At 55.8% G+C, this 27,454-nt stretch overlaps 3 protein-coding genes across 6 annotated transcripts; all 3 read left to right on the forward strand.

Moving 5' to 3' along the window:
• Positions 1 to 142: 142 nt before the first annotated feature.
• Positions 143 to 2,521, forward strand: CIAO2B (cytosolic iron-sulfur assembly component 2B). The gene is made up of 5 exons (XM_003262869.4): positions 143 to 354; positions 511 to 590; positions 835 to 960; positions 1,752 to 1,797; positions 2,277 to 2,521. Exons 1-5 carry the CDS (start codon positions 213 to 215, stop codon positions 2,372 to 2,374), a joined length of 492 nt encoding a protein of 163 aa, XP_003262917.1. The 5' UTR covers positions 143 to 212; the 3' UTR covers positions 2,375 to 2,521.
• Positions 2,522 to 9,510: 6,989 nt separating this feature from the next.
• On the forward strand, positions 9,511 to 13,449 carry RRAD (RRAD, Ras related glycolysis inhibitor and calcium channel regulator). Its single transcript, XM_003262868.4, has 5 exons — positions 9,511 to 9,632; positions 9,847 to 10,231; positions 11,234 to 11,307; positions 11,432 to 11,636; positions 12,781 to 13,449. Exons 2-5 carry the CDS (start codon positions 9,862 to 9,864, stop codon positions 13,056 to 13,058), a joined length of 927 nt encoding a protein of 308 aa, XP_003262916.1. The 5' UTR covers positions 9,511 to 9,632; positions 9,847 to 9,861; the 3' UTR covers positions 13,059 to 13,449.
• Positions 13,450 to 15,992: 2,543 nt separating this feature from the next.
• On the forward strand, positions 15,993 to 27,133 carry CDH16 (cadherin 16). Of its 4 annotated transcripts, none has more exons than XM_030795692.1 (18): positions 15,993 to 16,065; positions 16,791 to 16,848; positions 17,144 to 17,227; positions 18,715 to 18,870; positions 18,941 to 19,079; positions 19,771 to 19,929; positions 20,815 to 21,011; positions 21,614 to 21,736; positions 21,946 to 22,096; positions 22,324 to 22,551; positions 22,635 to 22,711; positions 22,785 to 22,973; positions 23,075 to 23,316; positions 23,900 to 24,033; positions 24,711 to 24,953; positions 25,120 to 25,227; positions 25,850 to 25,966; positions 26,766 to 27,133. In XM_030795692.1, exons 2-18 carry the CDS (start codon positions 16,804 to 16,806, stop codon positions 26,861 to 26,863), a joined length of 2,490 nt encoding a protein of 829 aa, XP_030651552.1. In that variant the 5' UTR covers positions 15,993 to 16,065; positions 16,791 to 16,803; the 3' UTR covers positions 26,864 to 27,133. The 4 variants fall into 4 exon arrangements, with proteins under 4 accessions (XP_030651552.1, XP_003262914.2, XP_003262915.2 ...); XM_003262866.2 differs by having other exon boundaries at positions 24,828 to 24,953; XM_003262867.2 differs by lacking the exon at positions 19,771 to 19,929 and having other exon boundaries at positions 18,941 to 19,021; positions 20,889 to 21,011.
• Positions 27,134 to 27,454: the final 321 nt, after the last annotated feature.

Raw genomic sequence — 27,454 nt, forward strand, 5'->3', positions numbered from 1 at the left:
CAGCGCCTTTGCTCCAGCGACCATCATGTTCCCGAGTCGGAGCGGCCAGCGCCGTGGTCACGGATTCTCTCACACCTCAGGCGGAGAACCCACAACGCGGCGTGTCCCTCGCGCGACCCCGTCGCCACGCCACGCCCCCTTCCCGTTCTCCGGAAGTGCGCGGGTAGGAGCGGAAGCGCAGGCCTGCTGGGATCGGCGGTGGTGGTTCCGCGATGGTAGGCGGCGGCGGGGTAGGCGGCGGCCTCCTGGAGAATGCCAACCCCCTCATCTACCAGCGCTCTGGGGAGCGGCCCGTGACGGCGGGCGAGGAGGACGAGCAGGTTCCCGACAGCATCGACGCACGCGAGATCTTCGATATCCGCCGCTGCTGGGCGCGGGCGGGTTCCGGGGGCTTGCGGTGGGGGGAGCAGTGATGTCGAGCAGCTGGTGGAGCCGCATCCCAGCAGGGCGTTCTTGACAGAGGGTTCTGAGTGGGCAAGGGCGTAGAGTCCCTTTTCCTTCACTTCCCACATCTGATTCGCTCCATCAATGACCCGGAGCATCCACTGACGCTAGAGGAGTTGAACGTAGTAGAGCAGGTGCGGGTTCAGGTGAGTCACTTCCGAGGGGAGCGAGTTGTTCCAGAGAGTCAGAAAGGTTTCTGTGCACCAGGAGCTGGCGTGCTCTACGCTCACGAACACTGAAGGGTATCTTAGGGAAGGGAGATTGTGCCTATTTTATGGGTGTTGAAACGGAGGCCCATAGAAGTTGGGTGATTTGCCCAAAGCAACAAACTAAGAAGAGGGGCCTTGGGCTGAGGGTGGTTGACTCTTGACATCTCCCCTCCACAACCAGGTTAGCGACCCCGAGAGTACAGTGGCTGTGGCCTTCACACCAACCATTCCGCACTGCAGCATGGCCACCCTTATTGGCCTGTCCATCAAGGTCAAGCTTCTGCGCTCCCTTCCTCAGCGTTTCAAGGTAAGTTGGAGCTGAGCCCCGGGAGTGGGACCAGGCATTGAGGGTCTACTGCTGAGGATGGGGACTGGGAGAGCATGAACATGGAGAGGACATCAGAGTGGGGCCTGGAAGGATCCCCATTAGCAGAGAGGAAACTGGGAGGAAGCTTTCCAAGTCGATGTGACAAGAATAAAGATCTGAGCTGGAAAGTGGAGAAAAGTATTGAAGAGTGTGGCAGGAAGGGCAGCAGGGAGCGGCAGATGGGTTTGGACCAGGGGTGGGGCACAGGCAGCACTTTAAGTCAGCAGTAGTGGGCCAGTTCTTTGGACAGAATTGGAATAGCTAGGGCCGGGCGCGGTGGCTCACGCCTGTAATCCCAGCACTTTGGGAGGCTGAGGCGGGTGGATCACCTGAGGTTAGGAGTTGGAGACCAGCCTGGCCAACATGGTGAAACCTCATCTCTACTAAAAATACAAAAATTAGCGGGGGGTGGTGGCATGTGCCTGTGGTCCCAGCTACACGGGTGGCTGAGGAAGGAGAATCAAATTGAACCTGGGGGACAGAGGTTGCAGTGAGCCAAGATCACTCTACTGTACTCCAGCCTGGGCAACAGAGCAAGACTCAGTCTTGAAAAAAAAAAAAAAAGAATTGGAATACTTGTGGATGGGTTTGGGGTGTAACGGAAGGGCCAGAGTCCAAAGGCATGATTAGGAGGAAGGATCAGCTGGAAATGGTGCCTGAGGGTCTGGGGGCTGCAGGGAAAAGTGTGGGTCGGTGGGTGGGTGTTCAGGCCCTGGTTATCTCCCTCCCAGATGGACGTGCACATTACTCCGGGGACCCATGCCTCAGAGCATGCAGGTAAGTGTGGACTGGTGGTGAGGGTGTTGGCCCGGGCACCCCCTAAGCAGTCTGAGGCTTCCCCCTTGCACAGGAGTCTATGGGCAAGACTGGGGATGGGTAACTGCATGAGTGAAATTGCCAGAGACTCCTCAGTGTAGGTTATAACCTAAACCAAAGCTGGCCTGACAAGACTCTCCTGTGCTTACCATGTCCTCTTCTCCCAAATCCCCTCTCACCAAATATACAGGACCAGAATGTGTCAGGCTTCAGCAGCGCAGGAGGCAGCCAGGGGGAGGGATCCTAACAAGGCAGATTAGGTGGGCTCACGTGGTTGAAGTAGCCTGATCAAGATGTGGGGTCCTGGGAAGGAGGTGACAGGAGGGCTCTGTTGCTGTGGGGGACAGATCCTATACAGAGGTTCAGAGGTAGGGCTGGCTAGCACTCTGGCCAGAGCCTAGCTTTGACTCTGCCTTCCCCACACCCTCCTTCCCACCTAGTGAACAAGCAACTTGCAGATAAGGAGCGGGTGGCAGCTGCCCTGGAGAACACCCACCTCCTGGAGGTTGTGAATCAGTGCCTGTCAGCCCGCTCCTGAGCCTGGCCTTTGGCCCCTCAGCCTGCATACTGTTATCCTGGTCCCAGCTCCTGCCAGGGCTCTTACCCTTGTTTTCTTGAGTCACTCACAATGAGAAACTAACATTTTGTTTTTTGTAATAAAGTTAATTTATATTCAGTTCCCAGCGTGCCTTGGTGTCTTTCATCTTGGTGGAGTCATTTGGAGTTTGAGGGGGGATGGTGGTAGTAAGTGCCTCTGAAGGGTGGTGTACTTGCAACTTTTCGTAAAATAAAATCAAAATGGAAAGAGTAGTGTATGAATGTGCCTGTATGCCCACCACCACCACTAGAGTCAACAGTTGTTGACATATTGCAACACTGGTCTTATTTATGTGTGCGTATGTAAATATCATTAAGTAAGCTGCAGAGACTTGACTCTTCACTTTGAAGTACTGCAGCCCCTATAGTCAATATAAGCCTGTATAGCCACAATACTTTTATCTGATCAGAAAATGAACAGTTCCTCAATACCATCTAATACCCAGGCATATCTGGATTTCCCTAATGTGTCATTCATAGTTGTTTTTGTTTTGTTTTTGAGACAAGGTCTTACCCTGTTGCCCAGGCCTAGGAGCAGTGGCAAGATTGTAGCTCACTGCAGCCTCCAACTCCTGGGTTCAAGCAATCCTCCAGCCTTGGCCTCCCAAGTAGCTTGGATTACAGGCATACACCACCATTCCTGGCCAAATTTTTTTTCTTCGAGGGGACAGAGTCTTGCTCTGTTGCCCAGGCTGGAATACAGTGGCACAATTATACCTTTCTGCAGCCTTGACTTCCTGGGTTCAAGGGATCCTCCCACTTCAGCCTCCCGAATAGCTGGGACTGCAGGCATGCACCACCATGCCTGGCTAATTTTTAATTTTCTTGTAGAGACAGGGTCTCCTAGGTTGCCCAGGCCGGTCTCTAGCTCCTGGGCTTAAGTGATCCTCCTGCCTCATCCTCCCAAAATGTTGGGATTACAAGTATGAGCCACCCTAACCAGCCGAATTTTTTTTAAAATTTATTTATTTATTTATTTATTTTTATTTTTTATTTTTTTGGGTAGAGATGAGGCCTTGCTGTGTTGCCCAGCCTGGTCTTGAGTTCTTGTCCTCAAGCAATTCTCTCACCTGGTCTGCCAAAGCACTGGGATTATAGGCTTGAGTATCACACCTAGCTGTTTTTCAGTTTTTTTTTGTTTTTTTTTGTTTTTTTTTTTGAGACGGAGTCTCGCTCTGTCGCCCAGGCTGGAGTGCAGTGGCGCAATCTCGGCTCACTGCAAGCTCCGCCTCCCGGGTTCACGCCATTCTCCTGCCTCAGCCTCTCCGAGTAGCTGGGACTACAGGCGCCCGCCACCAAGCCTGGCTAATTTTTTGTATTTTTAGTAGAGACGGGGTTTCACCGTGGTCTTGATCTCCTGACCTCGGGATCCGCCCGCCTCGGCCTCCCAAAGTGCTGGGATTACAAGCGTGAGCCACCGCGCCTGGCTGTTTTTCAGTTTTTTTAATTCAAAACAACATTTTGTTAAGAGGTAGTGTATTGCTCTGCCACCCAGGCTGGAGTGCAGTGATATGATCAGAGCTCACTGTAGCCTCAACCTCCTAGGCCCAAGTGATCCTCTTGCCTCAGTCTCCCGAGTAGCTGGGACTACAGGCATGTGCTACCATGCCAGGCTAATTTTTTAATTTTTTGTAGAGACTGGGTCTCCCTATGTTGCCTAAGCTGGTCTCAAACTCCCAGGCTCAAGCCTCACAAAGTGCTGGGATTACAGGTGTGAACACCATGCCCGGCCCTTTGTCTTTTTTCACAGTGATTTTTTGGAAAAGTTCAGAGAAGTCCCAGTCCTGCAGTCTGATTTGTTCCTGATATGTGTTGCCTGTAACTGGAAATTGATCTAAAGGCCTCAATGAGTCCAGGTTTGAGCTTTTTGATGAAAACCCTGCCCAGGAATGGCATATATATTTTATAAACCCACTAGTAGGTGTGTGATGCCAGCTTTTGCTGCTGTTAGTGATGGCCATCTGGTCCCTGGTAAGGGCAGTGACATCAGACTTCTCTGTTGAAGGGAACCTGAGGCACCCTCTCAATCAGCCCTCCCAAAGGCGTGTGTCACCCCCAGTGTTGAGTAAGAGGGAAGCTCAGCACCGTGAAGTGATGTGCTCGGGTCTAAGGCCTCTGCCTCCCCTTGGCCCTGTGCCCAGATTGCATTTGGACAGACTGTAGGGCTTAGACCTTGGCTTAGCCGCTTAGGATCACTTTCCCAGGGGAACATCCTTCCTGCCTTAGTCTCATTCTCTGAGGATAAATGGCAATATTAAGAAGCAGTGCCCAACCCCACCTCATCCCTACTGAGGCCCAGATGTGATTGTGGGCAGAGAAACCTCAGTAGGGATCCTGGCCATTTTGCAGATCTGTTCTTGAGGGCCTGCTGACAGCATTGAGCCTATCCTAAGAATGGAATTCAGCCGAGGGCTTTACACTTACTATCTAGTTAGTTCTCCATCCAGCCCTATGCAGCAATTGCTGTCCTCTCTCTCTCTCTCAGGCGTGTGCCATCGCACCTAGCTTGCTATTCTTTATCCCCAATTTTTGGACAGGAAATGGGCTTCTAGAATAAATGTAGTCATTATGCATGGGTTCTACATCCATGGGTACAACCCACTGTGGATCGAAAATGTAGTTAGGCCTAGGATGACTGTATCTGTACTAGACATGTACAAACTTTTTTTCTTGTTATTCCCTAACCAATGCAGTCTAACAACAACTTACAATACATTGTATTAGGTATTACAGTAGTAATCCGGAGATGACTTAAAATATATGGAAGAATGTGCAGAGGTTAAATGCAAATACTATGCCATTTTATATAAGAGACTTGATCTCAGCCACTGAAGTTGAATTTAAAAAATAAAGTAAAAAAATATGAAAAGGAGTTAGTTAAGTATTCATGGATTTTGGGATTCATGGGGATCCTGGAACCAATCCCCTGTGGATACCAAGGAACAACTCTAATTTGCTTCTCTTTTTTTTTTTTTTGAGACGGAGTCTCGCTCTGTCACCCAGGCTGGAGTGCAGTGGTGCAATCTCGGCTCACTGCAAGCTCCGCCTCCCGGATTCACGCCATTCTCCTGCCTCAGCCTCTCCTAGTAGCTGGGACTACAGGCGCCTGCCACCACGCCTGGCTAATTTTTTTTTGTATTTTTAGTAGAGATGGGGTTTCACCGTGGTCTCAATCTCCTGACCTCATGATCCGCCCGCCTCGGCCTCCCAAAGTGCTGGGATTACAAGCGTGAGCCACCGCGCCCGGCCTCTAATTTACTTCTCAATACGTCTAGCCGGGCACAGTGGCTCACACTTGTAATCCCAGCATTTTGGGAGGCTGATGTGAGAGGATCGCCTGAGCCCAGCATTTTGGGAGGCTGATGTGAGAGGATCGCCTGAGCCCAGCAGTTTGAGGCAAGCCTGGGCAACATAGCAAGATCCTGTCTCTAAAATAAAATTTTTGTGTGTAATTAGTGGGGAATGGTGGTGCATGCCTGTGGTTCCAGCTACTTGGGAGGTGGAGGTGGGAGGATCACTTGAGCCCAGGAGGTTGAGGCTGCAGTGAGCTGTTGTGCCACTGTACTCCATCCTGGGTGACAGAGCAAGACCCTGTCTCAAAAAAAAAAGACTTCTGGCTAGGGAGTAAAGGAGGCCCTGAGCAGCTTGATAGGTGCTGTGCAGCTGGCAGGGGGCGCCGTTGCCTACAGAAGGGGCTAAGCCCATCCTGAACCCCAACTCCTATTGCCCCCACTCGGCTCACTCTTAGGAGGGAGTGGTCTCACCACCTAATGACCAAGAGGAGGTGCTAGATCTGGCTACCTAAGATCAGAGAGGTGAAGCCATCAGCCCCTATTGCCCAGAGCTGCTTCATCTGTGATAGGGGGATAGTCATGGCAACCACTCGGGACTGCTCTTGGGAGATTTAAATGGGTCTAGGCCTAGCTCTGATGATCTAGGCACTGTATCCCGCACAGATGAGGAAGCTGAGGGCTCCAGAGAGGCAGGGTGAGCAGCTGAGCCCCGGGGAGCCTTCCCAAGCTGAAGGCCTCACCCTGCGACGTGTGTACCTTCTGCCTGACAGTCCCTGTCTGAGGTGGCCATGGCGTCTGTGTTGAGCTGGGGACAAAGGGAGTCATGGGGGCGGCAGGTGTGGTTGAGTCATTTGGCTGGCCTTCCTGGCAGCCAGGCCATGGTGGGTAAGGGACACCAAACTGCTCATGCCACAGCTGATGTATCAGATAGTTCTCTTGTCACTCTTGACTCATCAGTGCCTGGCCCCTGGCTGCCTGCAGGGCCACCATCTGTGCATCCTGGGCCAGTGCCCAGGGAACTTTCTGGAACCCCAGATGCTATCTGAGGACACGGGTACAGGGGGTGGTGAAGTTTGAGGTTCCTGAAACCCTCCACCAGGTATCTCTGGCTCTGCTGTTTCTGGCCTGTGACCCCTCAGGCCTTGGTTACCATGTCTACAAAATGGGAACAACAAATCATAGCTTGAGTTTGACCCAGGGATTAGATGACATGTATGAACATGCCCAGCCATGTCTATTTTTGCTCATCATCCTGCCCCCAGCACAAGGGCCTGGCACACAGTAGGCATTTAGTACAGGACTGCGGAATGAATGAATGCATTGGGCCTTAGAACACAGCAGAGGCCCTGGGGCCTGAAGGCTGTGGTGTGAGGAGGGGGTGGGGACACTGAAGCCCAGCCCAGTTCCTCTGCAACATCTTGTCACCTGAGGGAGGGGGAAGAGTGTGGGGTCCTGCAGAGAGGAGACATGGGTATGGGGCTAGGGCAGAGGTATCTGCATTGTTCCTGAGACCTCTGCCCCACTCCTGGACAGACCACCGTCCTGGAGAGAGTGGAGCAGAAACAGGAGAGGGACCACAAATTCACCTAACCTGCCCCATCCAACCAAGGATGATGATGATAAACGTGCTCTTAGTGAGATATTACTGTGTGTCCAACTTGAGCCAACTACTGTGCCTCTGCATTTCATGTTTGTTTTGTCTCATAATAACCGTCAGGAAAGGATGATCCCTGTTCTACACTGGAGAAACTGAGGCTCAGCCTAGATAAATGGACACAGGTGAAACAGCTAGCAAGGAGCACAGCTGGGATCTGAAGCCCGGGTGGACCTAGGAGTGGTTCTGGCCTCAGTTTATTCCTCCTGGGCAGCCATGCTCAGCCCAGAGAGCTGGGAGGACCAGGTGATGGGAGTGGGGGTGTCTCAAGGTCGTGTCCTGGTGTTAATCCCTGGGGCCCCTGGCCATATCTAGCTTGTGGTGAGTGTCTCTGGCCTGTTGGAGCAGCCACTGGAATGCCTGGGGCTTGAGTGGCCCTTTGTGGATGCAGTTCCCTTGGCAATGAAGAAACACTGCTGAGGTCAAGAGCTCAGATTGCCAGAGGGGAAACCCAGCCCTCCTTCTTTGCATGGCCCCCTGCTGGGAAGGGCCACAGCTACCCCCCACCCTCACCCTCTGCCAGACACCTAGGGGCTCTTTCCAGTGGCACAATTGTGGGGTTGGAGGGGGCACAGGCAGCCCAGCCAGGATTCCTCATGGGAAGTGTGTGCTGGCTCTTTAGACTTGTCTGCTAATGGGAAGCTCTGCCCATAACTCCCTCTTCCCACTGGAGTTCATTCAGGAAGCCAGAATCAGCATGGGGATGCTCAGGCCTCCAAGATCCCCTAGGACCATGGGCAGGCCACCCCTCAGCCCAGCTTTTGCCTACTTTGGAGACCTCAAGGACAAGAGGGCCCTAATCTTACCGAGCCAGGTCCTCCTCAATCCGAGGGCTTCTTAGGCATTGCCAAGGAAACTGATGCAGCAGCCAAAGAGCCTGGCCCAGGTCTCCATGACAACCTACTACAACCCACCAGGGTCCATCCATCTGTGATGTCACCTGAGCCCCAAATGGATGCCCTCCCACCCCCACCACACTTGTCACAATCAGATGTCACAGTCTGATAGCAGGTCCCTGTCACAAAATACCTCACAGCCTGACCTGCAGCCCTCACACCCCTGAGAGATGAGCAGGGAGCTAAGACACTCCTCATGCCTTGACCACACCCTGTGTTTATGCCCCTCTTGGGTGTGGGCCTGAACCTCTAGGCCCTGGATGTGCCCTGGGTGGCTGGCTCAGCCTGCAGCTAGAGGGAAGAAGGGAGACCTTGACGACTCAAAGTGGCTGGCTCCAGCTGGCATTCAACACCCACTGGCCTGGATTTCCCCAACTCTGGGCAACTTCCAGTCCAGGAGCAGAATAACCAGGGCCAGGGCCAGGGCTGGGGCAGATTATTTATTTTTAGCAGAGTTGCTGGCAGCTGCCTGGTGGGTGCTGGGAGGTGGGATGGGGACTGAGTTTAATCCCTTCTCTCTTCTGGGCTGGGGTTTCCTCCCCGGGATTCAAGCAGGCATCTCCACCTGCAACACTGTCAGAGCTGCCCCCACCCCCAGCAGCCCTCTTAGGGCCCCCAGGGGCTCATGGGGTGACACCAACCCTCACACTGAAGGGTAGGCTCGTTAGGGAGAATCTTCAACTCCAGGATGGGGAGGGAGTGGAAAGGATTTTGTGTGAATTTAGGACACCCCCTAAATTCTAGCTCAGACCTGAGCCTATGGCGAGTGGGTGTCATGGGCAGAGAAGGGGGATCTCTGTCCAGCCTGTAACTAGTTTACTTGCTAAGAGGACGAACCGGGACTTGGGGAGAGGGAAGGGAGAATTCACTCTCACGGGGCCAGACCGAATGCTTCTCCAGAGGGCAGTTGCTGCTCTTGGCTGGTTGAGTTTACCCCGCTGCCTGCCTCCCCATCACGTACTCCCCCAGCAACCTCACTCTCTCTCTCCTTCTCACACACACACACACAGCCCCGGACCTCGCCTACCGGTCAGCCCCTCTATTCCCAGACAGCTACCGCTACTCCCCTGGCGGGTAGGGCGGGGTGTCGGGGGTGTGAGGTCCGAGGAGGAGGTGGGGGATTCCCCTGGTGGGGGTGGACAGACACGTCAGCCCCCGCAGCAGCGCGGACCGGGGGCGGGAGCGGGGGCGGGTGGAGGCTTAAATAGGTGGCTCTGGAGCCAGAGCCCAGTGCGGGCTGAGAAGGCGGTGGCTGCCGCAGCAGCGGCGGCGGAAACCCGAGAGTCCGAGTCCGGACTACGAGTGGGTGGCATCCTAATCCCGATCCTAGTCCTGAGCGTGTCTGTGTGCGAGTGGGTGAGTGTCCTGGAGGAGCGGGGTCGGGGCAGCTGCAGATGGATGCGTCAGGTCCGGAGGGGTCCCGGGTGAGGGCTCCGCGACCTCGGGGCTGGGGGAGGGCTGCGGCGGGACCTCGGCCGGAGCATCCCGTCTGACTCCAGGTTGGGCAGGTGCGCCCCGGGTCCCGCCTCCCTCGCGGCTTACACAGCCACCCGGGTTCCTGATCCCCTAGACGGCCCCGGACGCGATGACCCTGAACGGCGGCGGCAGCGGAGCGGGCGGGAGCCGCGGCGGGGGCCAGGAGCGCGAGCGCCGTCGGGGCAGCACACCCTGGGGCCCCGCGCCGCCGCTGCACCGCCGCAGCATGCCGGTGGACGAGCGCGACCTGCAGGCGGCGCTGGCCCCCGGTGCCCTGGCGGCGGCCGCGGCCGGGACGGGGACCCAGGGTCCCAGACTGGACTGGCCCGAGGACTCCGAGGACTCGCTCAGCTCAGCGGGCAGTGACTCAGACGAGAGCGTTTACAAGGTGCTGCTACTGGGGGCGCCTGGCGTGGGCAAGAGCGCCCTGGCGCGCATCTTCGGCGGTGTGGAGGACGGTCCTGAGGCAGAGGCAGCAGGTGAGGGGACCCAGCTGTTCAGGGGAGGGACGATCAGGGGGCTAGGACTAGGGGCTGAGACCGGAACTCAAAGCCGCAAGTACCGTGGAATTATTGTTATTATCATTGTTATTATTGTTATTGTTATTATTATTATTATTTTGAGATGGAGTTTCCCTCTTTCGCCCAGGCTGGAGTGCAGTGGCCTCGATCTAGGCTCACTGCAATCTCCGCCTTCAGGTTTCAAGGGATTCTTCTGCCTCAGCCTCCAGAGTAGCTAGGATTACAGGCGCCCACCACCCCACCCGGCTAATATTTGTGTTTTTAGCAGAGATGGGGTTTCACCATGTTGGCCAGGCTGGTCTCGAACTTCTGACCTCGTGATCCGCCCACCTCGGCTTCCCAAAGTGCTGGGATTACAGGCGTGAGCCACCGCGCCTGGCCAATAGTGTGGAATTCTATTGGCGCTTTCGGAATCATGCCTCTACCTACCCATTTCATAAATGGGGAAAGGAAAGAAGAAGGGACACCCCCCAGCCTTTGGTAGGGAAGAAATGCCCAGAGTAGAAGGCCAGGGCATAGATATGGCTACTCTGTGGGATGGGACCGGACATCCCTCCCTGCCTATCAGGGACAGGTCAGAGTTTCTAACCAGAGTTCCTCCTGTAAGAGAGGAGCCCTAGGTGGCCAAGGTCCCCAGGGAGCAGGACAGTCAGTATTCTAACTCAGGCCACTGGGTCAGAGCCATCTTGGGACCCAGGAAGCAGAAGGGCAGGGGGCATTGAAGCGGCCACCTGGGACATTGCTAGCTTGGGGGGCATGTGGGTGGAGGTCAGGCACACCATGCCCTCCAGCTCCCACTTCCCTGCCTGGCACTGCTGTTGCCACATACCAGCATCTGCAAGTGGAGTGGAGGGTAAGGAGGGCTCTGGGGAGGAGTTGGAGGGTGTGGCCAGAACAGGAAACCTGGCAGCAGGGGCTTTGACAGTCAGCTGGTAACCTGTCTACTGGCCTCCTGCCTAGGGCACACCTATGATCGCTCCATTGTGGTGGACGGAGAAGAGGCATCACTCATGGTCTACGACATTTGGGAGCAGGTAGGGTGCAGGCTGAGACCCAGGGCAGGGGAGGGAGGAGTGAGTTGGGTTAGGGGTCTGGGAGTGCCAGGCTCGTGTCGGGGGCATGAGGACTGTTGAGCAGATGTGTGTGTGTGTTCCCCAGGACGGGGGCCGCTGGTTGCCCGGCCACTGCATGGCCATGGGGGATGCCTATGTCATCGTGTACTCAGTGACGGACAAGGGCAGCTTCGAGAAGGCCTCAGAACTGCGAGTCCAGCTGCGGCGTGCACGGCAAACAGATGATGTGCCCATCATCCTTGTGGGCAACAAGAGTGACCTGGTGCGCTCTCGTGAGGTCTCAGTGGATGGTGAGTAGGCGGCAGGTCGCAGGGGGAGGGAGCACCCTTGATCCAGGCAGTCTTGGCTCAGCTTGAGTCCCCGCGGATCATCAGAGGCTAAAAATGTTCAGAAAGAAAACTGGCGGGGAGGGAAATGGGAGACAGCCGGTGCCTGCTCGCAGGGCTCCGGAAGGCCCCAGAGGGCTGGTGAAAGAACCAAATCTGATAGGGGAGCTGGGGACCACAGGGCCCTCCTCTCCTGCCCCTCTAGGTCCTGGCCTGGCTGGTTGGGGGGTAAGTGGGTGGAAGAGAGTGTAGGGGAACAGGCCAGGAGATCAGAGCCTGTGTCCTAGGTCTGGGCCATTCTTAGAGTAGACTTGGCTCCGGGGAAGACCCTTCCCACTTGGCCTCAGCATCCTTTTCTGTGGTCCCCAGTACTGAGCCCCTCAGAGGAACCCAGCAGTGACTTGGTGATCTTGTCCCCGCAACCCCAGTCCACTGGATCATTCATCGTGATATAACCTCGAATTAAAAAAATACTAAGTTGTGCCGGGTGCGGGCCGGGGGATGGCTCACGCCTGTAATTCCAGCACTTTGGGAGGCCGAGTCGGGCAGATCACGAGGTCAGGAGATTGAGACCATCTTGGCCAGCATGGTGAAACCCCGTCTCTACTAAAAATACAAAAAATTAGCCCGGCATGGTGGCAGGCACCTGTAGTCCCAGCTACTCGGGAGGCTGAGGCAGGAGAATGGCGTGAACCCAGGAGGCGGAGATTGCGGTGAGCCGAGATTGTGCCACTGCACTCCAGCCTGGGAGATAGCGAGACTCCGTCTCAGAAAAATAATATAAGATACTAAGTTGTCCAACATAGTTCTCATTTTCCTGTGTTTACTACTGTCGTACTTTGTTTAAACATCAGGCTTCAAATTATTTCAATAAGTGGATCTCCTTTTGAGGGCCACTGTTTTAGGGGCTCCTTAAACGCAGGCACTCTGCCTACTGGGTGACACAGCAGTGCCCAGTACCCTCAGTACAGGAGCTGGGGTCTCTGTGTTTTCGGGGAGGACCTTGCAAATTCTCGAGTGGCAGCTTCCATGGGTGGCCAGTGTTGGAGGGGGCTCCTCACTCACCCACCCTTTGTTTACTGGTGCCTGCCTTTCCCCACCCACACAGAGGGCCGGGCCTGCGCGGTGGTCTTTGACTGCAAGTTCATTGAGACATCAGCGGCATTGCACCACAATGTCCAGGCGCTGTTTGAAGGTGTCGTGCGCCAGATACGCCTGCGCAGGGACAGCAAAGAGGCCAACGCGCGACGGCAAGCAGGCACCCGGAGGCGAGAGAGCCTTGGCAAAAAGGCGAAGCGCTTCTTGGGCCGCATCGTAGCTCGTAACAGCCGCAAGATGGCCTTTCGCGCCAAGTCCAAGTCCTGCCACGACCTCTCGGTTCTCTAGGTCCCACCCGCTCCCACTGTGGTGGGAGACGAACGGAAGGGTTGGTGGGCTGGCCCAGCCAACTGCCCCAGGTGCCTCAGAGCAGGCTCAGACTCTGGGTCCCTCGGAGCTGCCAGCCGGGCACCCCCAACCTCATGGTCATGGACAGATAGACAGTGCTGCCCTGAGAGGTGGCTCCCAGGGGCCAGTGAGGGCTGGGCCCACAGAGATGCATGCGCAGGCTCATATGCGTCCCAAGAAGCCGCAGCGCAGCCGCGGGGCAGGCCTGTGTGCCGGGAGAGGACTCTGCCTTTTTTCACAGCCCGGGTGTGCCTGCCCTGGAGGGAGGCTGATCAGTGCGGTGGCTATTTGTTTACATGCAGATTTTTGTAATAAAGGCTATTTCCTGATAGTCATGGCTGTTGACTCTCTTTCCTCCTATCTGGGCGCTTCAGGAGCTGGAAGGATTTCTGAAGTTGAGGGGTGGGGGCTCACTGCCCCACCCTAGTGTGTGGCCATGATGTGTTAATGTGAGGGTCCGGATATAGCCAGCTGGGATGGGCATCGGGTCTGGTTAGGAGTTCAAGGAGCAGGAGACACAAACCCCTCCCAGTCCCTGTTATCCAGATTCTTCTCTTTCTGCACTGGGGCCTGGTGTTGCCCAACTGATTGAGGGTTCAATCACCTCACTGTCCATAAAGGGAAACTGAGGCTGCTCAAGGGAACACATTCTGCCCTGGGTCTCACAACCAGGCAGGAACCCTGGGTCTCACAACCAGGCAGGATCTGGCTCCACAGCTGGTATTTCTGCCCTGTTCCCTCTTGAGGGGCTGGAATCAGCTGAGGTTAGGGATAGAGACCTCGGAAGGGTGGTTTGTGAAGGCACACACAGCTCCACATGGCTCCTCCACCTCTTCGCTGGGGTTGAGCTACTGAGGAGGCCCTCACTGTTCTCTCTACCATGAGTATCCAGGCCAGAACATTCCATGCTCAGCATTGGCTAATTCAGTTTTGGTGGGAACAGCTGCCGGGAGCCCGCCCTGCCTGGAATGAGAGGTCTTGCATTTGTATAGGAAGGTGTACTCATGCTTATGTTTAGGGATGCACCTGTCTCCCTGCCCACCCATGCCCATGGCTCCCTCACCCTCGGCACAAGTGCTGCTAAGAGTTTTTATCTACATGGTCTCAGGAAAAACCATCCCCATTTGGTGCCGGGTGGGAAGTGGCTGAGTGGGTACTGGTATACAGGTCTGCCCATCTCCAAAGCCTGGAGGCAGCCTGGGGCGAGGTGGGGGGCAGTTTCTAAGAAGGTTCTGGGCCAAGGTCCATACATTCCTTCCTTAGTTCAATGTATTCATTCCACAGACTCCAGGGAGCCTTGGCAACCTGGTTAGAATCCTGATTGCAGCTTGTTGAATGGCAGGAGGAGGCTTGAGGGCTGCCCCTCCATATACAGGGGAGTGCTGAGATTCACCCACGTGCTCCCCAGGGCAGAGGTAACTGCTCAGAGCTGTTGCTGCTCTGCCCCTCCTCCCCACATACTTCAAGGAATGCAGAAGGCATGGTAGTTTCAGAGCAAGTGAGGGTCCCCAGGCCTTCCTGGCTGTCACTTATTGACTGTGTGACCCTAGGCAAACCACTCAGCTTCTCTGTGCCCCAGCGTGTGACACGGGCACAATGGCCCTTCAGAACGCAGTATGTGGCATAATGAAGGTATGTGCTCAGAGCAGTGCTGGGCGCAGAGCAGGAGCTTAACACGTGTGAAAGCCCCTTCAACCTCCCCACACTGCACTGCTCCAGGCTGGGTGCCAGAGTGACCCTGAAGCAGGCACTCAGCTTGTGACAAGGCTGGGGGCAGCTGGGGGTAGCTTCTGGCCTGAGAGAGAGACTAATCAGATGTACCGTGGGAAGGACTTCGTGGGGACCATGGGAAGCTCCAAGGCTGGGGAGGGACTGGAGACCCACTTCCCACCCTCTCCCCTCGTTCCAGACTCCCAGGCCCCAGAAGCATCTCCTGGCTCTGCTTGGCTGCCCTCATTGCGGGGAGAGCCCCTGTTCAGCCCTGCAACTCCCTCAAGGTCACCTGAGCCAGTTTAATCTTCTTAGAGGCACGAGACTGCCGACTGTCTCAGCCCTGTCACTGTTGAGTGGCCAATGTAAGGACTTCGGGAGCTCATAGGCTGCTGCACTCCCCCACCACAGGTCCCCCTCGGGGGGTGGTCTGGAGCCCCAATACCCACTTCCACTCATGCACTGCTCACCCATCCTTTGCAACCTCCAGCTCCTTGTCTTAGTTCCACAAGCCATGGGGAGCTGCCAGGGCAGAATGAGAGCCAGGTCATTCCTGAGTCCCTGAGTTCTGCTCTCAAAGGGCTCCCAGTCTAATGTAAGAGGCAGACAATGACAATCTGGTGTCCTCTGTGTATTAATAGAGATAGCACATGGCATGGCGTGAGGGGGAGGGGCATTGCCAGAGGAGGCTCCTGAACAAGCCTGGGAACATAGGGGAAGTTTCCTGGAAAAAGGAACATTTGAGCTGAGCACTGAAGCATGAGCAGGTGCTTACCACACAGATGAATGAGTGGGAAGGGTGTTCCATGCAAAAGGAACAGAGTGTGCAAAGGTGTGGCTGCAGACTCTGGAGCCTGGGAGATAAGTGAGACCAAGTCTGGAGCCACAGAAAAAGCAGTGTCCAGACCCAGAGGGCCAAGGAATACCTCCTGGGCTGTGCTGGGGTCGAGGGAGTGCCAGGCCAACCATCTCCCCACCTCCTGGGGCTGGCAGTCACGGATGCTGAGCAGCTCCTAGCTTTCCAAAGTCAATGAGTAACTTGGGGGGCTGGGCAGGGCCAGGCCTGCTGCTGTGGGCCCAGTGGCCTTTTCCACTCCTGAGCAAGCGTGGCTGAACCCTCCTACCTGATCAAGTGTCCTGCCTTGCCCCACCCAGCCCAGCCTGGCCAGAGCCCCCTGGAGAAGGAGCCCTCTTGCTTGGCAGCTGGACCTAGGGAGCCAGTCTTGGGTGCTGGAGGGTGAGGGGCTGGGAGTGGAGGGGAGGGCATGGCTGAGGCTGGGGTTGGTGTCGGAGAAAGGAGAAACACTGCCCTGTCCTCGTCATCTGGGAAAGAATTCTCAGGGCCTCATCTTAGAGGGGTTGTTATTTTATCGCTGCTCTGCCTGCCCAGCTCCATGACAAGGGCTGGGAAATAATGAGACAAGGGCCGGGCTCCTGCTCCGGGGGCTCTCCTTGTCTAGAAGGTGGCAGTGGGAGGCAGGACAATCCCAGAGGCCCTGAGCTAGGAGGACTCCTCCTGTGGTCAAGTCCTCTGTGACCTTGGCCAGACCCCAGCCTTCAGGCCTTGCCTGCAACAAGAGGTGACTTCAGGAAGTGACCCTCCAAGTCTTCAGGAACTTTCCAGCTTCAAACTTTTGTGATTTGGGGGGTTGCTAGAAAATTACCACTTTGGGATCTGCGACCTGGGGAGGCTATGGCGAGAAGGAGCTGGAGGTCTAGAGGTGAAATTCCGATAGAGTACTTGATGGGCCAAGAGCCTAGATGCAAGGTGGCTGGGCCTGGGGGCCTTGGTGGGCCTGGCCAAGGAGCAGGGCACTACCCTGTAGGAGATGGGGAGCCTCAGCTCCTTTGGAGGGGAGGAAGAGGAGGCTAGTCTGCAGTGCGATCCCACTAGTTGTGTGTGTGGGATGGAAAGCCCCTCCCCACCCACCTGGGCTGGATCCTCACTGCTGTGTCCCTCAGGCCTGTCCTGACCATGGTCCCTGCCTGGCTGTGGCTGCTTTGTGTCTCCGTCGCCCAGGTGAGCTAGGCCCTGCCTCCTCTCCTTCAGGTCTTGGCCTTGGGGGTTGACACTCTTGCCCCCAACTCCACCCAGACCAATTGCACTGACCATGAGAACGGTGCAAGGCATGGGAGGGGTCAGAGCTGGGACTACAGAGCTACCGTGGGATGAGGAGGTCAAAGGCCAGAGTGCGGGTGGATGGACTAAGGTATGGCCAGGCCCTGGGAGGGGGCAGAAATTCCCCTCTTCTGTTGGGTCCCAGTGCCCACGCAGGAAGATAGAGCCTGGTGACAAGGTGAGAATCCTCCCACAGGCTCTCCCGGAGGCCCAGCCTGCAGAGCTGTCTGTGGACGTTCCAGAAAACTATGGTGGAAATTTCCCTTTATACCTGACCAAGGTGAGCCGGAGAGCTGGGGTTGGGGCAGGGGGGATCCCTCCCCACAAAGTCCTTCTCCTTCCTCTGGCACCCTTCCTCTTGCTGTTTCTCTTTGAAACCCTACTTTCCAGAGAGTATGTACATGTTATACAGGTTGAATGTCCCCTATCTGAAATGATTGGGACCAGAAGTGTTGCAGATTTTGAATTTTTTTTTTCAGATTTTGGAATATTTGCATATACATCATGAGATATCTTGGGGAATGGAACCCAAATCTAGATACGAAATTCATTTATGTTTCATATACACCTTATACACATAGCCTGAAGGTAACATTACACATTTTTTTTCTTTTGAGACGAAGTTTTACTCTTGTCACCCAGGCTGGAGTGCAGTAGCGTGTTCTCAGCTCACTGCAACTTCCACGTCCTGGGTTCAAAAGATTCTCCTGCCTCAGCCTCCTGAGGAGCTGGGACTACAGGCATGCACCACCACTCCTGGCTAATTTTTTTTTTTTTTTTTTTTTTTTGTATTTTTAGTAGAGACAGGGCTTCGCCATGTTGGCCAGGCTAGTCTCGAACACCTGACCTCAGGTGAGCCGCCCACCTTGGGCTCCCAAAGTGCTGGGATTACCACTTTGGGATTTGCGAGCTGGGGAGGCTATGGCGAGAAGGAGCTGACGGTATAGAAGTGAAATTCTGATAGAATCCTTGAGGGGCCAAGAGCCCAGTGTGAGTCTGCTCCTGGGCGAATATTTTTAATGATTTTGTGCATGAAACAAAGTTCTGACTATGTGTTGACTGTGACCTGTCTCATGAGGTCAGATGCGGCATTCTCCACTTGTCACGTCATGTTGGTGCTCAAAAAGTTTCAGATTTTGAGTATTTCAGATTTCAAATTTTTGGCTTAGAGATGCTCAACCTGCAGTGGGAATGACTAACAGATTTTAATCCTAGTGGAGAGTAGAGCTTTAAGTTAAAGAACAAGTTTCAGAAAGAAGGGCAGAGGGCCGGGCGCGGTGGCTCACGCTTGTAATCCCAGCACTTTGGGAGGCTGAGGCGGGCGGATCATGAGGTCAGGAGACCGAGACCACGGTGAAACCCCGTCTCTACTAAAAATACAAAAAAATTAGCCAGGCGTGGTGGCGGGCACCTGTAGTCCCAGCTACTCGGAGAGGCTGAGGCAGGAGAATGGCGTGAACCCGGGAGGCGGAGCTTGCAGTGAGCCGAGATTGCGCCACTGCACTCCAGCCTGGGTGACAGAGCAAGACTCCCTCTCAAAAAAAAAAGAAGGGCAGAGAGTCAGAGAGTTTTGGGGAGCATCAGGTCCAGGGAAAAGAGTTCTGGCTCTGAGTCTCAGTCCTGATGCTTACTGGCTGTGTGACCTCAGACGTGAGCCAGATGTCTCTGAGACTCAGTTTCCCCGCATGTAAAATGAGGCCATCAGGTGGAGGGGGGCATTTCCCAGGCCTGGCCACCACTCCCTTCACTTCTATTCACTTCCATCAGTTGCCGCTGCCCCGTGAGGGGGCTGAAGGCCAGATCGTGCTGTCAGGGGACTCAGGCAAGGCAGCTGAGGGCCCATTTGCTGTGGATCCAGATTCTGGCTTCCTGCTGGTGACCAGGGCCCTGGACCGAGAGGAGCAGGCAGAGTACCAGCTACAGGTATGGCTGGGCCAGGTGTAGGGGAGAGCAGGCAAGGCAGGGCCAGACGCTGACTCCCCTTCCCTGCCAGGTCACCCTGGAGACACAGGATGGACGTGTCTTGTGGGGTCCACAGCCTGTGCTTGTCCATGTGAAGGATGAGAATGACCAGGTGCCCCATTTCTCTCAAGCCATCTACAGAGCTCGGCTGAGCCAGGGTACCAGGCCTGGTGAGTGACCAGGACAGCCAATTTACAGTAAGGTCAGGTGGGCCTTGATGGAACAGCAGAGAGCGAAGAGATGGCCAGAGAGTTGGCATAGGACAGGGCAGCCATTTCTATCCCATTTCTTTTTTCTTTTCTTTTCTTCTTTTTCTTTTTTCTTTTTTCTTTTTTTTTTTTTTTTTGAGATGGACTCTCACTCTGTTGCCCAGGCTGGAGTGCAATGGCATGATCTCGGCTCACTGCAACCTCTTCCTCCTAAGTTTAAGCAATTCTCCTGCTTCAGCCTCCCAAGTAGCTGGGATTACAGGCACCTGCCACCACACCCGGCTAATTTTTTGTATTTTTAAAAGAGACGGGGTTTTGCCTTGTTGGCCAGGCTGGTCTAGCACTCCTGGCCTCAGGTGATCCACCCGCCTCGGCCTCCCAAAGTGCTGGAATTACAGGCATGAGCCACCACGCCTGGCCCATCCTGTACCATTTCTGTCCCATCTTGTTCCTCCCTACTCCACTGAGAGTGCCATCCACTCTTGGCTTTAGTTTGCTCATCTAGGAAGTAGGACGAAAAGCTGTGGCTCATCTCCAGAGTCCTGATGTGATGATGGATAGGGAAGAAAGGACAGAGGAGAAATAGGAGAGGCATGGGAGACTCTCCCCACCCTCTCTATCCCTTACAGTTTACCCTCCCACCGTGAACCAGGCATCCCCTTCCTCTTCCTTGAGGCTTCAGACCGGGATGAGCCAGGCACAGCCAACTCGGATCTTCGATTTCACGTCCTGAGCCAGGTTCCAGCCCAGCCTTCCCCAGACATGTTCCAGCTGGAGACTCAGCTGGGGGCTCTGGCCCTCAGCCCCAAGGGTGAGCCCGAGAAGGATGTGCTGGGGAGGGAGGGTCAGAGAAGGCTGGAGAAGGTGGTATCTGAACCATAAGACAAGCATGGGTGGGAGCTTGAGAGGTAAAAAGGGAGGGAAGGGCACTCTAGGTGGAGAGAGCAACAAGGCAGGAGGGTGTGGAGGCAGGGCCAGGCATGGAGAGCTAGGACATGGTGTGAATGGAGGGCCTCAACTCCACACTCCATGGAGACCTGGGCCTAAGGGACAAGGATAGGAACAGTCTAAGGGCTTATAGCTAAGATGCTGCTGGGCGACCTTGCGACTGATGGCAGAAGAGACTTGGACCTGGAAGCTCAGACCAGAGGCATGAACTAGGGATGGAAAGAAAAGTGAATCAGACATCATCATAGCCAGCCACACATTCACCCATCTACCGCCCAACCACTTACACAGTCAATCCAACCACCCATCACTCATCCAAACACTGTCCTATTCACATAGTCAAACTCCCATCCACCTACCAAGTCAACCACCCTTTCATCCAACCACTCTCCTATTCACACACTCAAACTCCTGTCCACCTACCGAGTCAACCACCCATTCATCCAACCAACCCATCAACTACCATCTACCCACCACCTCATCCTGGTCATCCACCTACCCCTCTAGTCTATCACACATTCATTGTGTGGAGAGATATGGAGGTGGCTTTGCAAACTGTCGTGTCGTGGTTGGAGGCTCACAACAGTGCTTAAAGTTCCTCTCTTCCCTTGGCCAAGAGAGTGTCCCAATCACCTGCCGTATGCTTGGTTTTGTGTCTGGTGTCTTGCTGAGAATGATGCCCTGGCCCCTGCTCCCTGGCTGCCTGCTCCCTGGCTGCCTGCTCAGCTGACCATCTTCCTTGTTCTAGGGAGCACCAGCCTTGACCATGCCCTGGAGAGGACCTACCACCTGTTGGTACAGGTCAAGGACATGGGTGACCAGGCCTCAGGCCACCAGGCCACTGCCACCGTGGAAGTCTCCATCATAGAGAGCACCTGGGTGCCCCTAGAGCCTATCCACCTAGCAGAGAATCTCAAAGTCCTATACCCACACCACATGGCCCAGGTGAGTGAGTGGCTGTCAGTGCTGAAGCAGCCCCATGGATGGTGCAGCCAGGCCCGAGTCTCATGGATATTTGGGGGCTGGGTCTGGAACCCACATGACCCCTGCTCCTCCCTCCACTCTTCCCATTACTTCCCACTGTGGACTGGGGTGTTCAAGGCCCCGGACGCAGGCCCACAGCCCCTAGCCTGCCCTGCCATCCTCTAGCAGGCGTGACTCTGTGCTCTGACCTCTTGAACTTGCCCAAGGCTTCCTCAGGGAGAACAGCTGTCACCTCTTGCTGCCATGGGGATTGTCACCCCGGGCCAGGAATGTCTCAGGCCTCTTCTAGGAATGCCCTGGGGTCAGGCCCAGGCTGAGAGGGCAGAAAATAAAGTAACCTGGTCACTCAGGCACTTTGGGCAGGTTCCAGGCTTGGACCAGGGCAAGGCCACTAACAACATGTGCCCTGAACAGAAGGATTCCACCTGGACTCCAGGCCCAGGGAGGGCAGCACCTTGCCTGGGTCACACAGTTGGGGCTCAGGCTCCTCAACCAGAAATCAGATGGGGTGCAAGGGCTGACATGGATCGTTCCTGCCCCTTGGCCCGGGGTGTCCCCCCCAGGTACACTGGAGTGGGGGTGATGTGCACTATCACCTGGAGAGCCATCCCCTGGGACCCTTTGATGTGAATGCGGAGGGAAACCTCTACGTGACCAGAGAGCTGGACAGAGAAGCCCAGGCTGAGGTGATATGAACGGGGAGCCAGGGATGCAGGCTGGGGGTGCTTGGTCAGGGTCCAGTTGGCTTTTGGGGGTGTCACAACTACAACAGAGGCTGAGGCAGTGGGAAAGAGCCCCGAAGAGCTGGAGCTGGCCCACCAGAAGGAAACTCAGAGCCAGGCAAGACTGGAGCTGCCCTTGGTCCTGACCTGAAGCCCCCTACTGCCCACCGCAGTACCTGCTCCAGGTGCGGGCTCAGAATTCCTGTGGCGAGGACTATGCGGCCCCTCTGGAGCTGCACGTGCTGGTGATGGATGAGAATGACAATGTGCCTGTCTGCCCTCCACGTGGCCCCGCAGTCAGCATCCCTGAGCTCAGCCCCCCAGGTGAGCTACAGGATGGGAGAGGGACGAAGTCTCTATTAACCACCTGGTCTCGCTCTTCTCTCGGATAAGGACCCAGCCTCAGGCCCCCATGTCAATGTCCCTCCATAACACACGCACACACACACGCACGAGCTCAAGTTCAGTTTAGTTCAGCACAAAATAAGGAGTGGGTGGGTAAGGCCTCCAGGCTGGGCTGTGGTCCTATCCAGGCAGGTGCTGTCTTGCAGGTACTGAAGTGACTAGACTGTCAGCAGAGGATGCAGATGCCCCCGGCTCCCCAAATTCCCACATTGTGTATCAGCTCCTGAGCCCTGAGCCTGAGGATGGGGTAGAGGGGAGAGCCTTCCAGGTGGACCCCACTTCAGGCAGTGTGACACTGGGGGTGCTCCCACTCCGAGCTGGCCAGAACATCCTGCTTCTGGTGCTGGCCATGGACCTGGCAGGCATAGAGGGTGGTAAGTGCCCTGATTGGTGACCCAGGCCCCCTGTCCCCTCTGTTCCTACCCTGACCTCACCAACACGTTCTCCTCTGCCCCAGGCTTCAGCAGCACCTGTGAGGTCGAAGTCACAGTCACAGACATCAATGATCATGCCCCTGAGTTCATCACTTCCCAGGTAAGCAGTCGCAGGGAGGAAGGCCTTGGGAAGGATGCTGGCAGGGGGCTCACCATCCCTCCTCCTTCTCCAGATTGGGCCTATAAGCCTCCCTGAGGATGTGGAGCCCGGGACTCTGGTGGCCATGCTCACAGCCACTGATGCTGACCTCGAGCCCGCCTTCCGCCTCATGGATTTTGCCATTGAGAGGGGAGACACGGAAGGGACCTTTGGCCTGGATTGGGAGCCAGACTCTGGGCATGTTAGACTCAGACTCTGCAAGGTGAGGGCCGGGGTGGCTGGGAAAGGGGCCCACACATGCACTCATGCATGCACGTGTGCCTTGCCCAGGCCCACACAGTGACCTGGGCCTCCTGGTTCCAGAACCTCAGTTATGAGGTAGCTCCAAGTCATGAGGTGGTAGTGGTGGTGCGGAGTGTGGCGAAGCTGGTGGGGCCAGGCCCAGGTCCGGGAGCCACAGCCACAGTGACTGTGCTGGTGGAGAGAATGATGCCACCCCCCAAGTTGGACCAGGAGAGCTACGAGGCCAGTGTCCCCATCAGTGCCCCAGCCGGCTCTCTCCTGTTGACCATCCAACCCTCCGACCCCATCAGCCGAACCCTCAGGTGAGCTAAAATCCCAGCCCCTTACCTGGACTGGATGGCCCCTGCTCCCTGGGGATGACCCCAGGGCCTCAGAGGGGACTCACATTATCTATGGCCTGCAATATTTCTCAAACTATGGCAAATGCCAAGGTTGTGACTCCTGGCAGGGATCGGGGCTGGATGGACTGGGTGGGGCATGGAGAGGGGTGTTTTGGACCCCATGAGAGCTCAGATTATGCCTCAGCACCTGGAGGGAGGACCAGGCCCTCCTCCAATGCCCCCCAATGGATTTCAGACAGACAAGGTTGTTCCTAGACTCTGATTCCCTTGCAGGGTGACCTGGAGTGAGCAAAGTTGAAATGGGCCTCCCAGGCTCTGAGAGTTTCTCCCCTACCCACATGATCTGTTTTTCATCCCACACCCACCACCACCACAACAACAAATCCTGAAGCTGGAGAGAGAGACTGGGCCCCCCAGGCTTTGCTGTGGCCCCTGAGTCACAGAGAGGGTGTAGAATTTAAGCAAGTCACACAGCCCTGAGGGATTCTGAACAAAACCCTGTATGTAGTCCCAGTACCTCCTCACCTCCTTCCTTGGGCGGCAGGTTCTCCCTAGTCAATGACTCAGAGGGCTGGCTCTGCATTGAGAAGGTCTCCGGGGAGGTGCACACTGCCCAGTCCCTGCAGGGCGCCCAGCCTGGGGACACCTACACAGTCCTCGTGGAGGCCCAGGATACAGGTATGGCCAGGCAGTGATGGGAGCCCCTGGGAGGGGGTACAAACCTCAGACAGACAGACAGCAGGACTGAACTTCCTCCCAGAGGCCCTCACTGGCAACCCCCAGCCCCAAGCAGGAGAGGCGGATACGAAGCTGGGTTCAATGTTCCTCTCTGAGAATGGATCTACTCCTGCGGCGGGCAAGTCTGGTGTCTGCCTCCCCTCTCTGGCCACTCTTCTAGACTGACACACAAAATCTCCCAACCCTGTCCTTTAGTCCCTGGAGGGCCTCTCAGGGTGTCAGCTTCAGGGACTGGTACAGGGCCGGGGAGGTGGCAGGAGGACCAGAGGCTGCCCCTGGGGAAGGAGTGCTGGAGTGAATGGGCCACTGGAGCCAGGTGTGGAGGACTCTGAACACTGCTCAAGACAGAGAGCTGGCCCCAGGATGGGGAGCCCCGGGAGGCAGGTTTCAACTCCGAGCTGGACTGTGATACAGGGCAGACCCAGCGGCAGTGAGCTCCGCCAGTCAGGGATGTCCACAGTGGCATGGGGATGATGACAGGTGGAGAGAAGCATGGAGGGAGAGTGGCAGGGGAGTCTGTAGGGCAAGACTCATGGGCTGTGGGAGCAGCCCAGGGACCTCAGAGCTCACCCTCCCACTGACAACACCTGGCCAGCTCAGCACTGCCTCCTCTGCAGATGAGCCGAAACTGAGCACCTCTGTGCCCCTGGTGATCCACTTCCTGAAGGCCCCTCCTGCCCCAACCCTGACTCCCGCCCCTGTGCCCACCCGATACCTCTGCACGCCCCGCCAAGACCATGGCTTGATCGTGAGTGGACCCAGCAAGGACCCCGATCTGGCCAGTGGGCACGGTCCCTACAACTTCACCCTTGGTCCCAACCCCACGGTGCAGCGGGATTGGCGCCTCCAGACTCTCAATGGTGTGTGGTGGGGAAAGGGAGGGAGGATGTGGCCAAGGTAGGGAGGGGGTGTCACTTGGAAGTGAGATGCCCTTCTACCACGGGGGTGGGGCTAGGCCTAGAGGGAGCAGCCCCCAGAGGGCCTGTCCAGGCTGGTGACCCTGGTCGTTGCCTGCCGTCCCCAAAGGTTCCCATGCCTACCTCACCTTGGCCCTGCATTGGGTGGAGCCGCGTGAACACATAATCCCCGTGGTGGTCAGCCACAATGCCCAGATGTGGCAGCTCCTGGTTCGAGGTGAGGTTGGGCTTGGGTGCAGCCTGCAGTTCCTGAGGAAACTGCTGGGATGCAGGGGGAGGGAGCTGGATACACATGCATACGGACTCCTCATGTGGACAGCACATGCCTGTGCACACTTGCACACCTGTGGCTGGGCACACATACCTGGGCACACAGGAACAGGCACAGAGGCACATACATTTTTTTTTGAGACAGAGTCTCACTCTGTCACCCAGGCTGGAGTGTAGTGGCATGATCTCGGCTCACTACAACCTCCGCCTCCCAGATTCAAGCAATTCTCCTGCCTCAGCCTCCCAAGTAGCTGGGATTACAGGTGTGCACCAGGGATTACAGGTGTGCACCATCATGCCCAGCTAATTTTTGTATTTTTAGTAGAGACAGGGTTTCACCATGTCGGCCATGAACTCCTGGCTTAAGTGATCCACCCATTTCAGCCTCCCAAAGGGCTGGGATTACAGGTGTGAGCCACCACACCTGGCTAGTGCATATATCTTCACACACACGTGAATACACACATGTGCAGAAACACACACATATCAGCCAGGTGGCTGGGCTGGGGCTCTGAGCAGCTGGGCAGCCCTCCCCTCCCTACTCTTACCTTCCTCCTCTCTCCCCCCAGTGATCGTGTGTCGCTGCAACATGGAGGGGCAGTGCATGCGCAAGGTGGGCCGCATGAAGGGCATGCCCACGAAGCTGTCGGCAGTAGGCATCCTTGTAGGCACCCTGGTAGCAATAGGTAATGGAGGTTGGGCATTACCTGCGTGGGCAAGGGCAATGGGTGGTTGGAACCACAGCCTCCAAATAAACACCTTTGTCCCCATGGTGCCCCCAGCTCTGAAAAAGGAAGCCCCCAACTCTCCTAGTCATTATGCGCCTGCCCCTTTGATCATAGTCATTGTTAATCATTGATTAATTGTTAATCATAGTCATATCATCACTGATAATAGCATCTACGGTTACATGATTGCACATTGACTGTGTGGTAGGGACTATTGCTGGGAACCCTCCCAGCAACCCTGTGAGGTAGATCCTGGTATCTCCCCATTTTACAGATGAGGTCACTGAGGCTCAGAGAGGTTAAGTGACTGGTCCAAGGTTACCCAGTCAGGTTGTGACAGAACCCAGGTCTTTCTAGCCTAATTGCATCCCCTTCCATCCCCTTTATTTCTTTATCCCCTCAAATTTTCTCCTTGCTGGTTTTCCTTGCTGGTTCTAGCACACTGCTCTGATGAGCCTTTCTCTTGGAGGTCCATGGAGTTGGCATCCAACTTACTCATTCCCTGATGTCCCCCAGAGAAGGGGACTTTGGAGGCTGAGTATACTGGGTCAGTCTCAGAGGGGTAGGGGCCAAGCAGGCGGAGCAGTCAAGCTTGTCCCGGTACCAGGACCACAGAGTCATACCCAGCCCAGCCTCAGGATGCTGTCCAGGAAACTCATCTCTTCGTTAAGCCAATGCCAATCACAGGAAGTCCCTCGTGATGAACAAGTCCCACAGCCCCTTCTGAGGCCTGATCCATCCCTCTTGGGCCCCACAGGAATCTTCCTCATCCTTATTTTCACCCACTGGACCATGTCAAGGAAGAAGGACCCGGATCAACCAGCGGACAGTGTGCCCCTGAAGGCGACCGTCTGAATGGCCCAGGCAGCTGTAGCTGGGAGCTTGGCCTCTGGCTCCATCGGAGTCCCCTGGGAGAGAGCCCGACACCCAAGATCCAGCAGGGGACAGGACAAAGTAGAAGCCCCTCCATCTGCCCTGGGTTGGAGGCACCATCACCATCACCAGGCATGTCTCCAGAGCCTGGACACCGACTTTATGCACTGCCCATGGGAGTGCTCCGAATGTCAGGAGGTTTGCCCAATAATAAAGCCGCAGAGAGCTGGACTGGGCCCTACGGAGTTGGTATGTCTGTGTCTCAGTGTCTATGTGTGCATGTGTGTGTGTGTGTGAATCTGCACACATCTGCTTTTTCATCCCTTCCCCATCTCCTGCCACATAGAAAGATCTGGGCTTGAAGGACAAGACTGAGATCCCCTGCAGGGAAGGGCATGAAGACATCATATGGGCTATTGGTGAGAGCTTGGGGCCACAGCAAAGTGGGTCATTTTTGTGGGCATCCAGAGCCCACCAGCCACAGACCCTGGATGGGTGAACTCTATGCAGGTGATGGTCAAGGAGGGGTGTCTTTGAGGGTGTCATCTCTCTGTTTTCCCCGATGTCATCTTT

The sequence above is a fragment of the Nomascus leucogenys genome, chromosome 2 (genome assembly GCF_006542625.1).
Source record: "Nomascus leucogenys isolate Asia chromosome 2, Asia_NLE_v1, whole genome shotgun sequence".
In the NCBI taxonomy this organism is placed as follows: Eukaryota; Metazoa; Chordata; class Mammalia; order Primates; family Hylobatidae; genus Nomascus; species Nomascus leucogenys.

Coding starts and splice junctions, on each gene's coding strand:
- CIAO2B (XM_003262869.4), top strand. CDS start 213: ATGGTAGGCGGCGGCGGGGTAGGCGGCGGCCTCCTGGAGAATGCCAAC. Junction 355..510: donor CGACGCACGCGAGATCTTCG/ATATCCGCCGCT, acceptor TTCACTTCCCAC/ATCTGATTCGCTCCATCAAT. Junction 961..1,751: donor CCCTTCCTCAGCGTTTCAAG/GTAAGTTGGAGC, acceptor TCTCCCTCCCAG/ATGGACGTGCACATTACTCC.
- RRAD (XM_003262868.4), top strand. CDS start 9,862: ATGACCCTGAACGGCGGCGGCAGCGGAGCGGGCGGGAGCCGCGGCGGG. Junction 10,232..11,233: donor TCCTGAGGCAGAGGCAGCAG/GTGAGGGGACCC, acceptor CCTCCTGCCTAG/GGCACACCTATGATCGCTCC. Junction 11,637..12,780: donor TCGTGAGGTCTCAGTGGATG/GTGAGTAGGCGG, acceptor CCACCCACACAG/AGGGCCGGGCCTGCGCGGTG.
- CDH16 (XM_030795692.1), top strand. CDS start 16,804: ATGGTCCCTGCCTGGCTGTGGCTGCTTTGTGTCTCCGTCGCCCAG. Junction 25,228..25,849: donor GTGGCAGCTCCTGGTTCGAG/GTGAGGTTGGGC, acceptor CTCTCCCCCCAG/TGATCGTGTGTCGCTGCAAC. Junction 25,967..26,765: donor AGGCACCCTGGTAGCAATAG/GTAATGGAGGTT, acceptor TGGGCCCCACAG/GAATCTTCCTCATCCTTATT.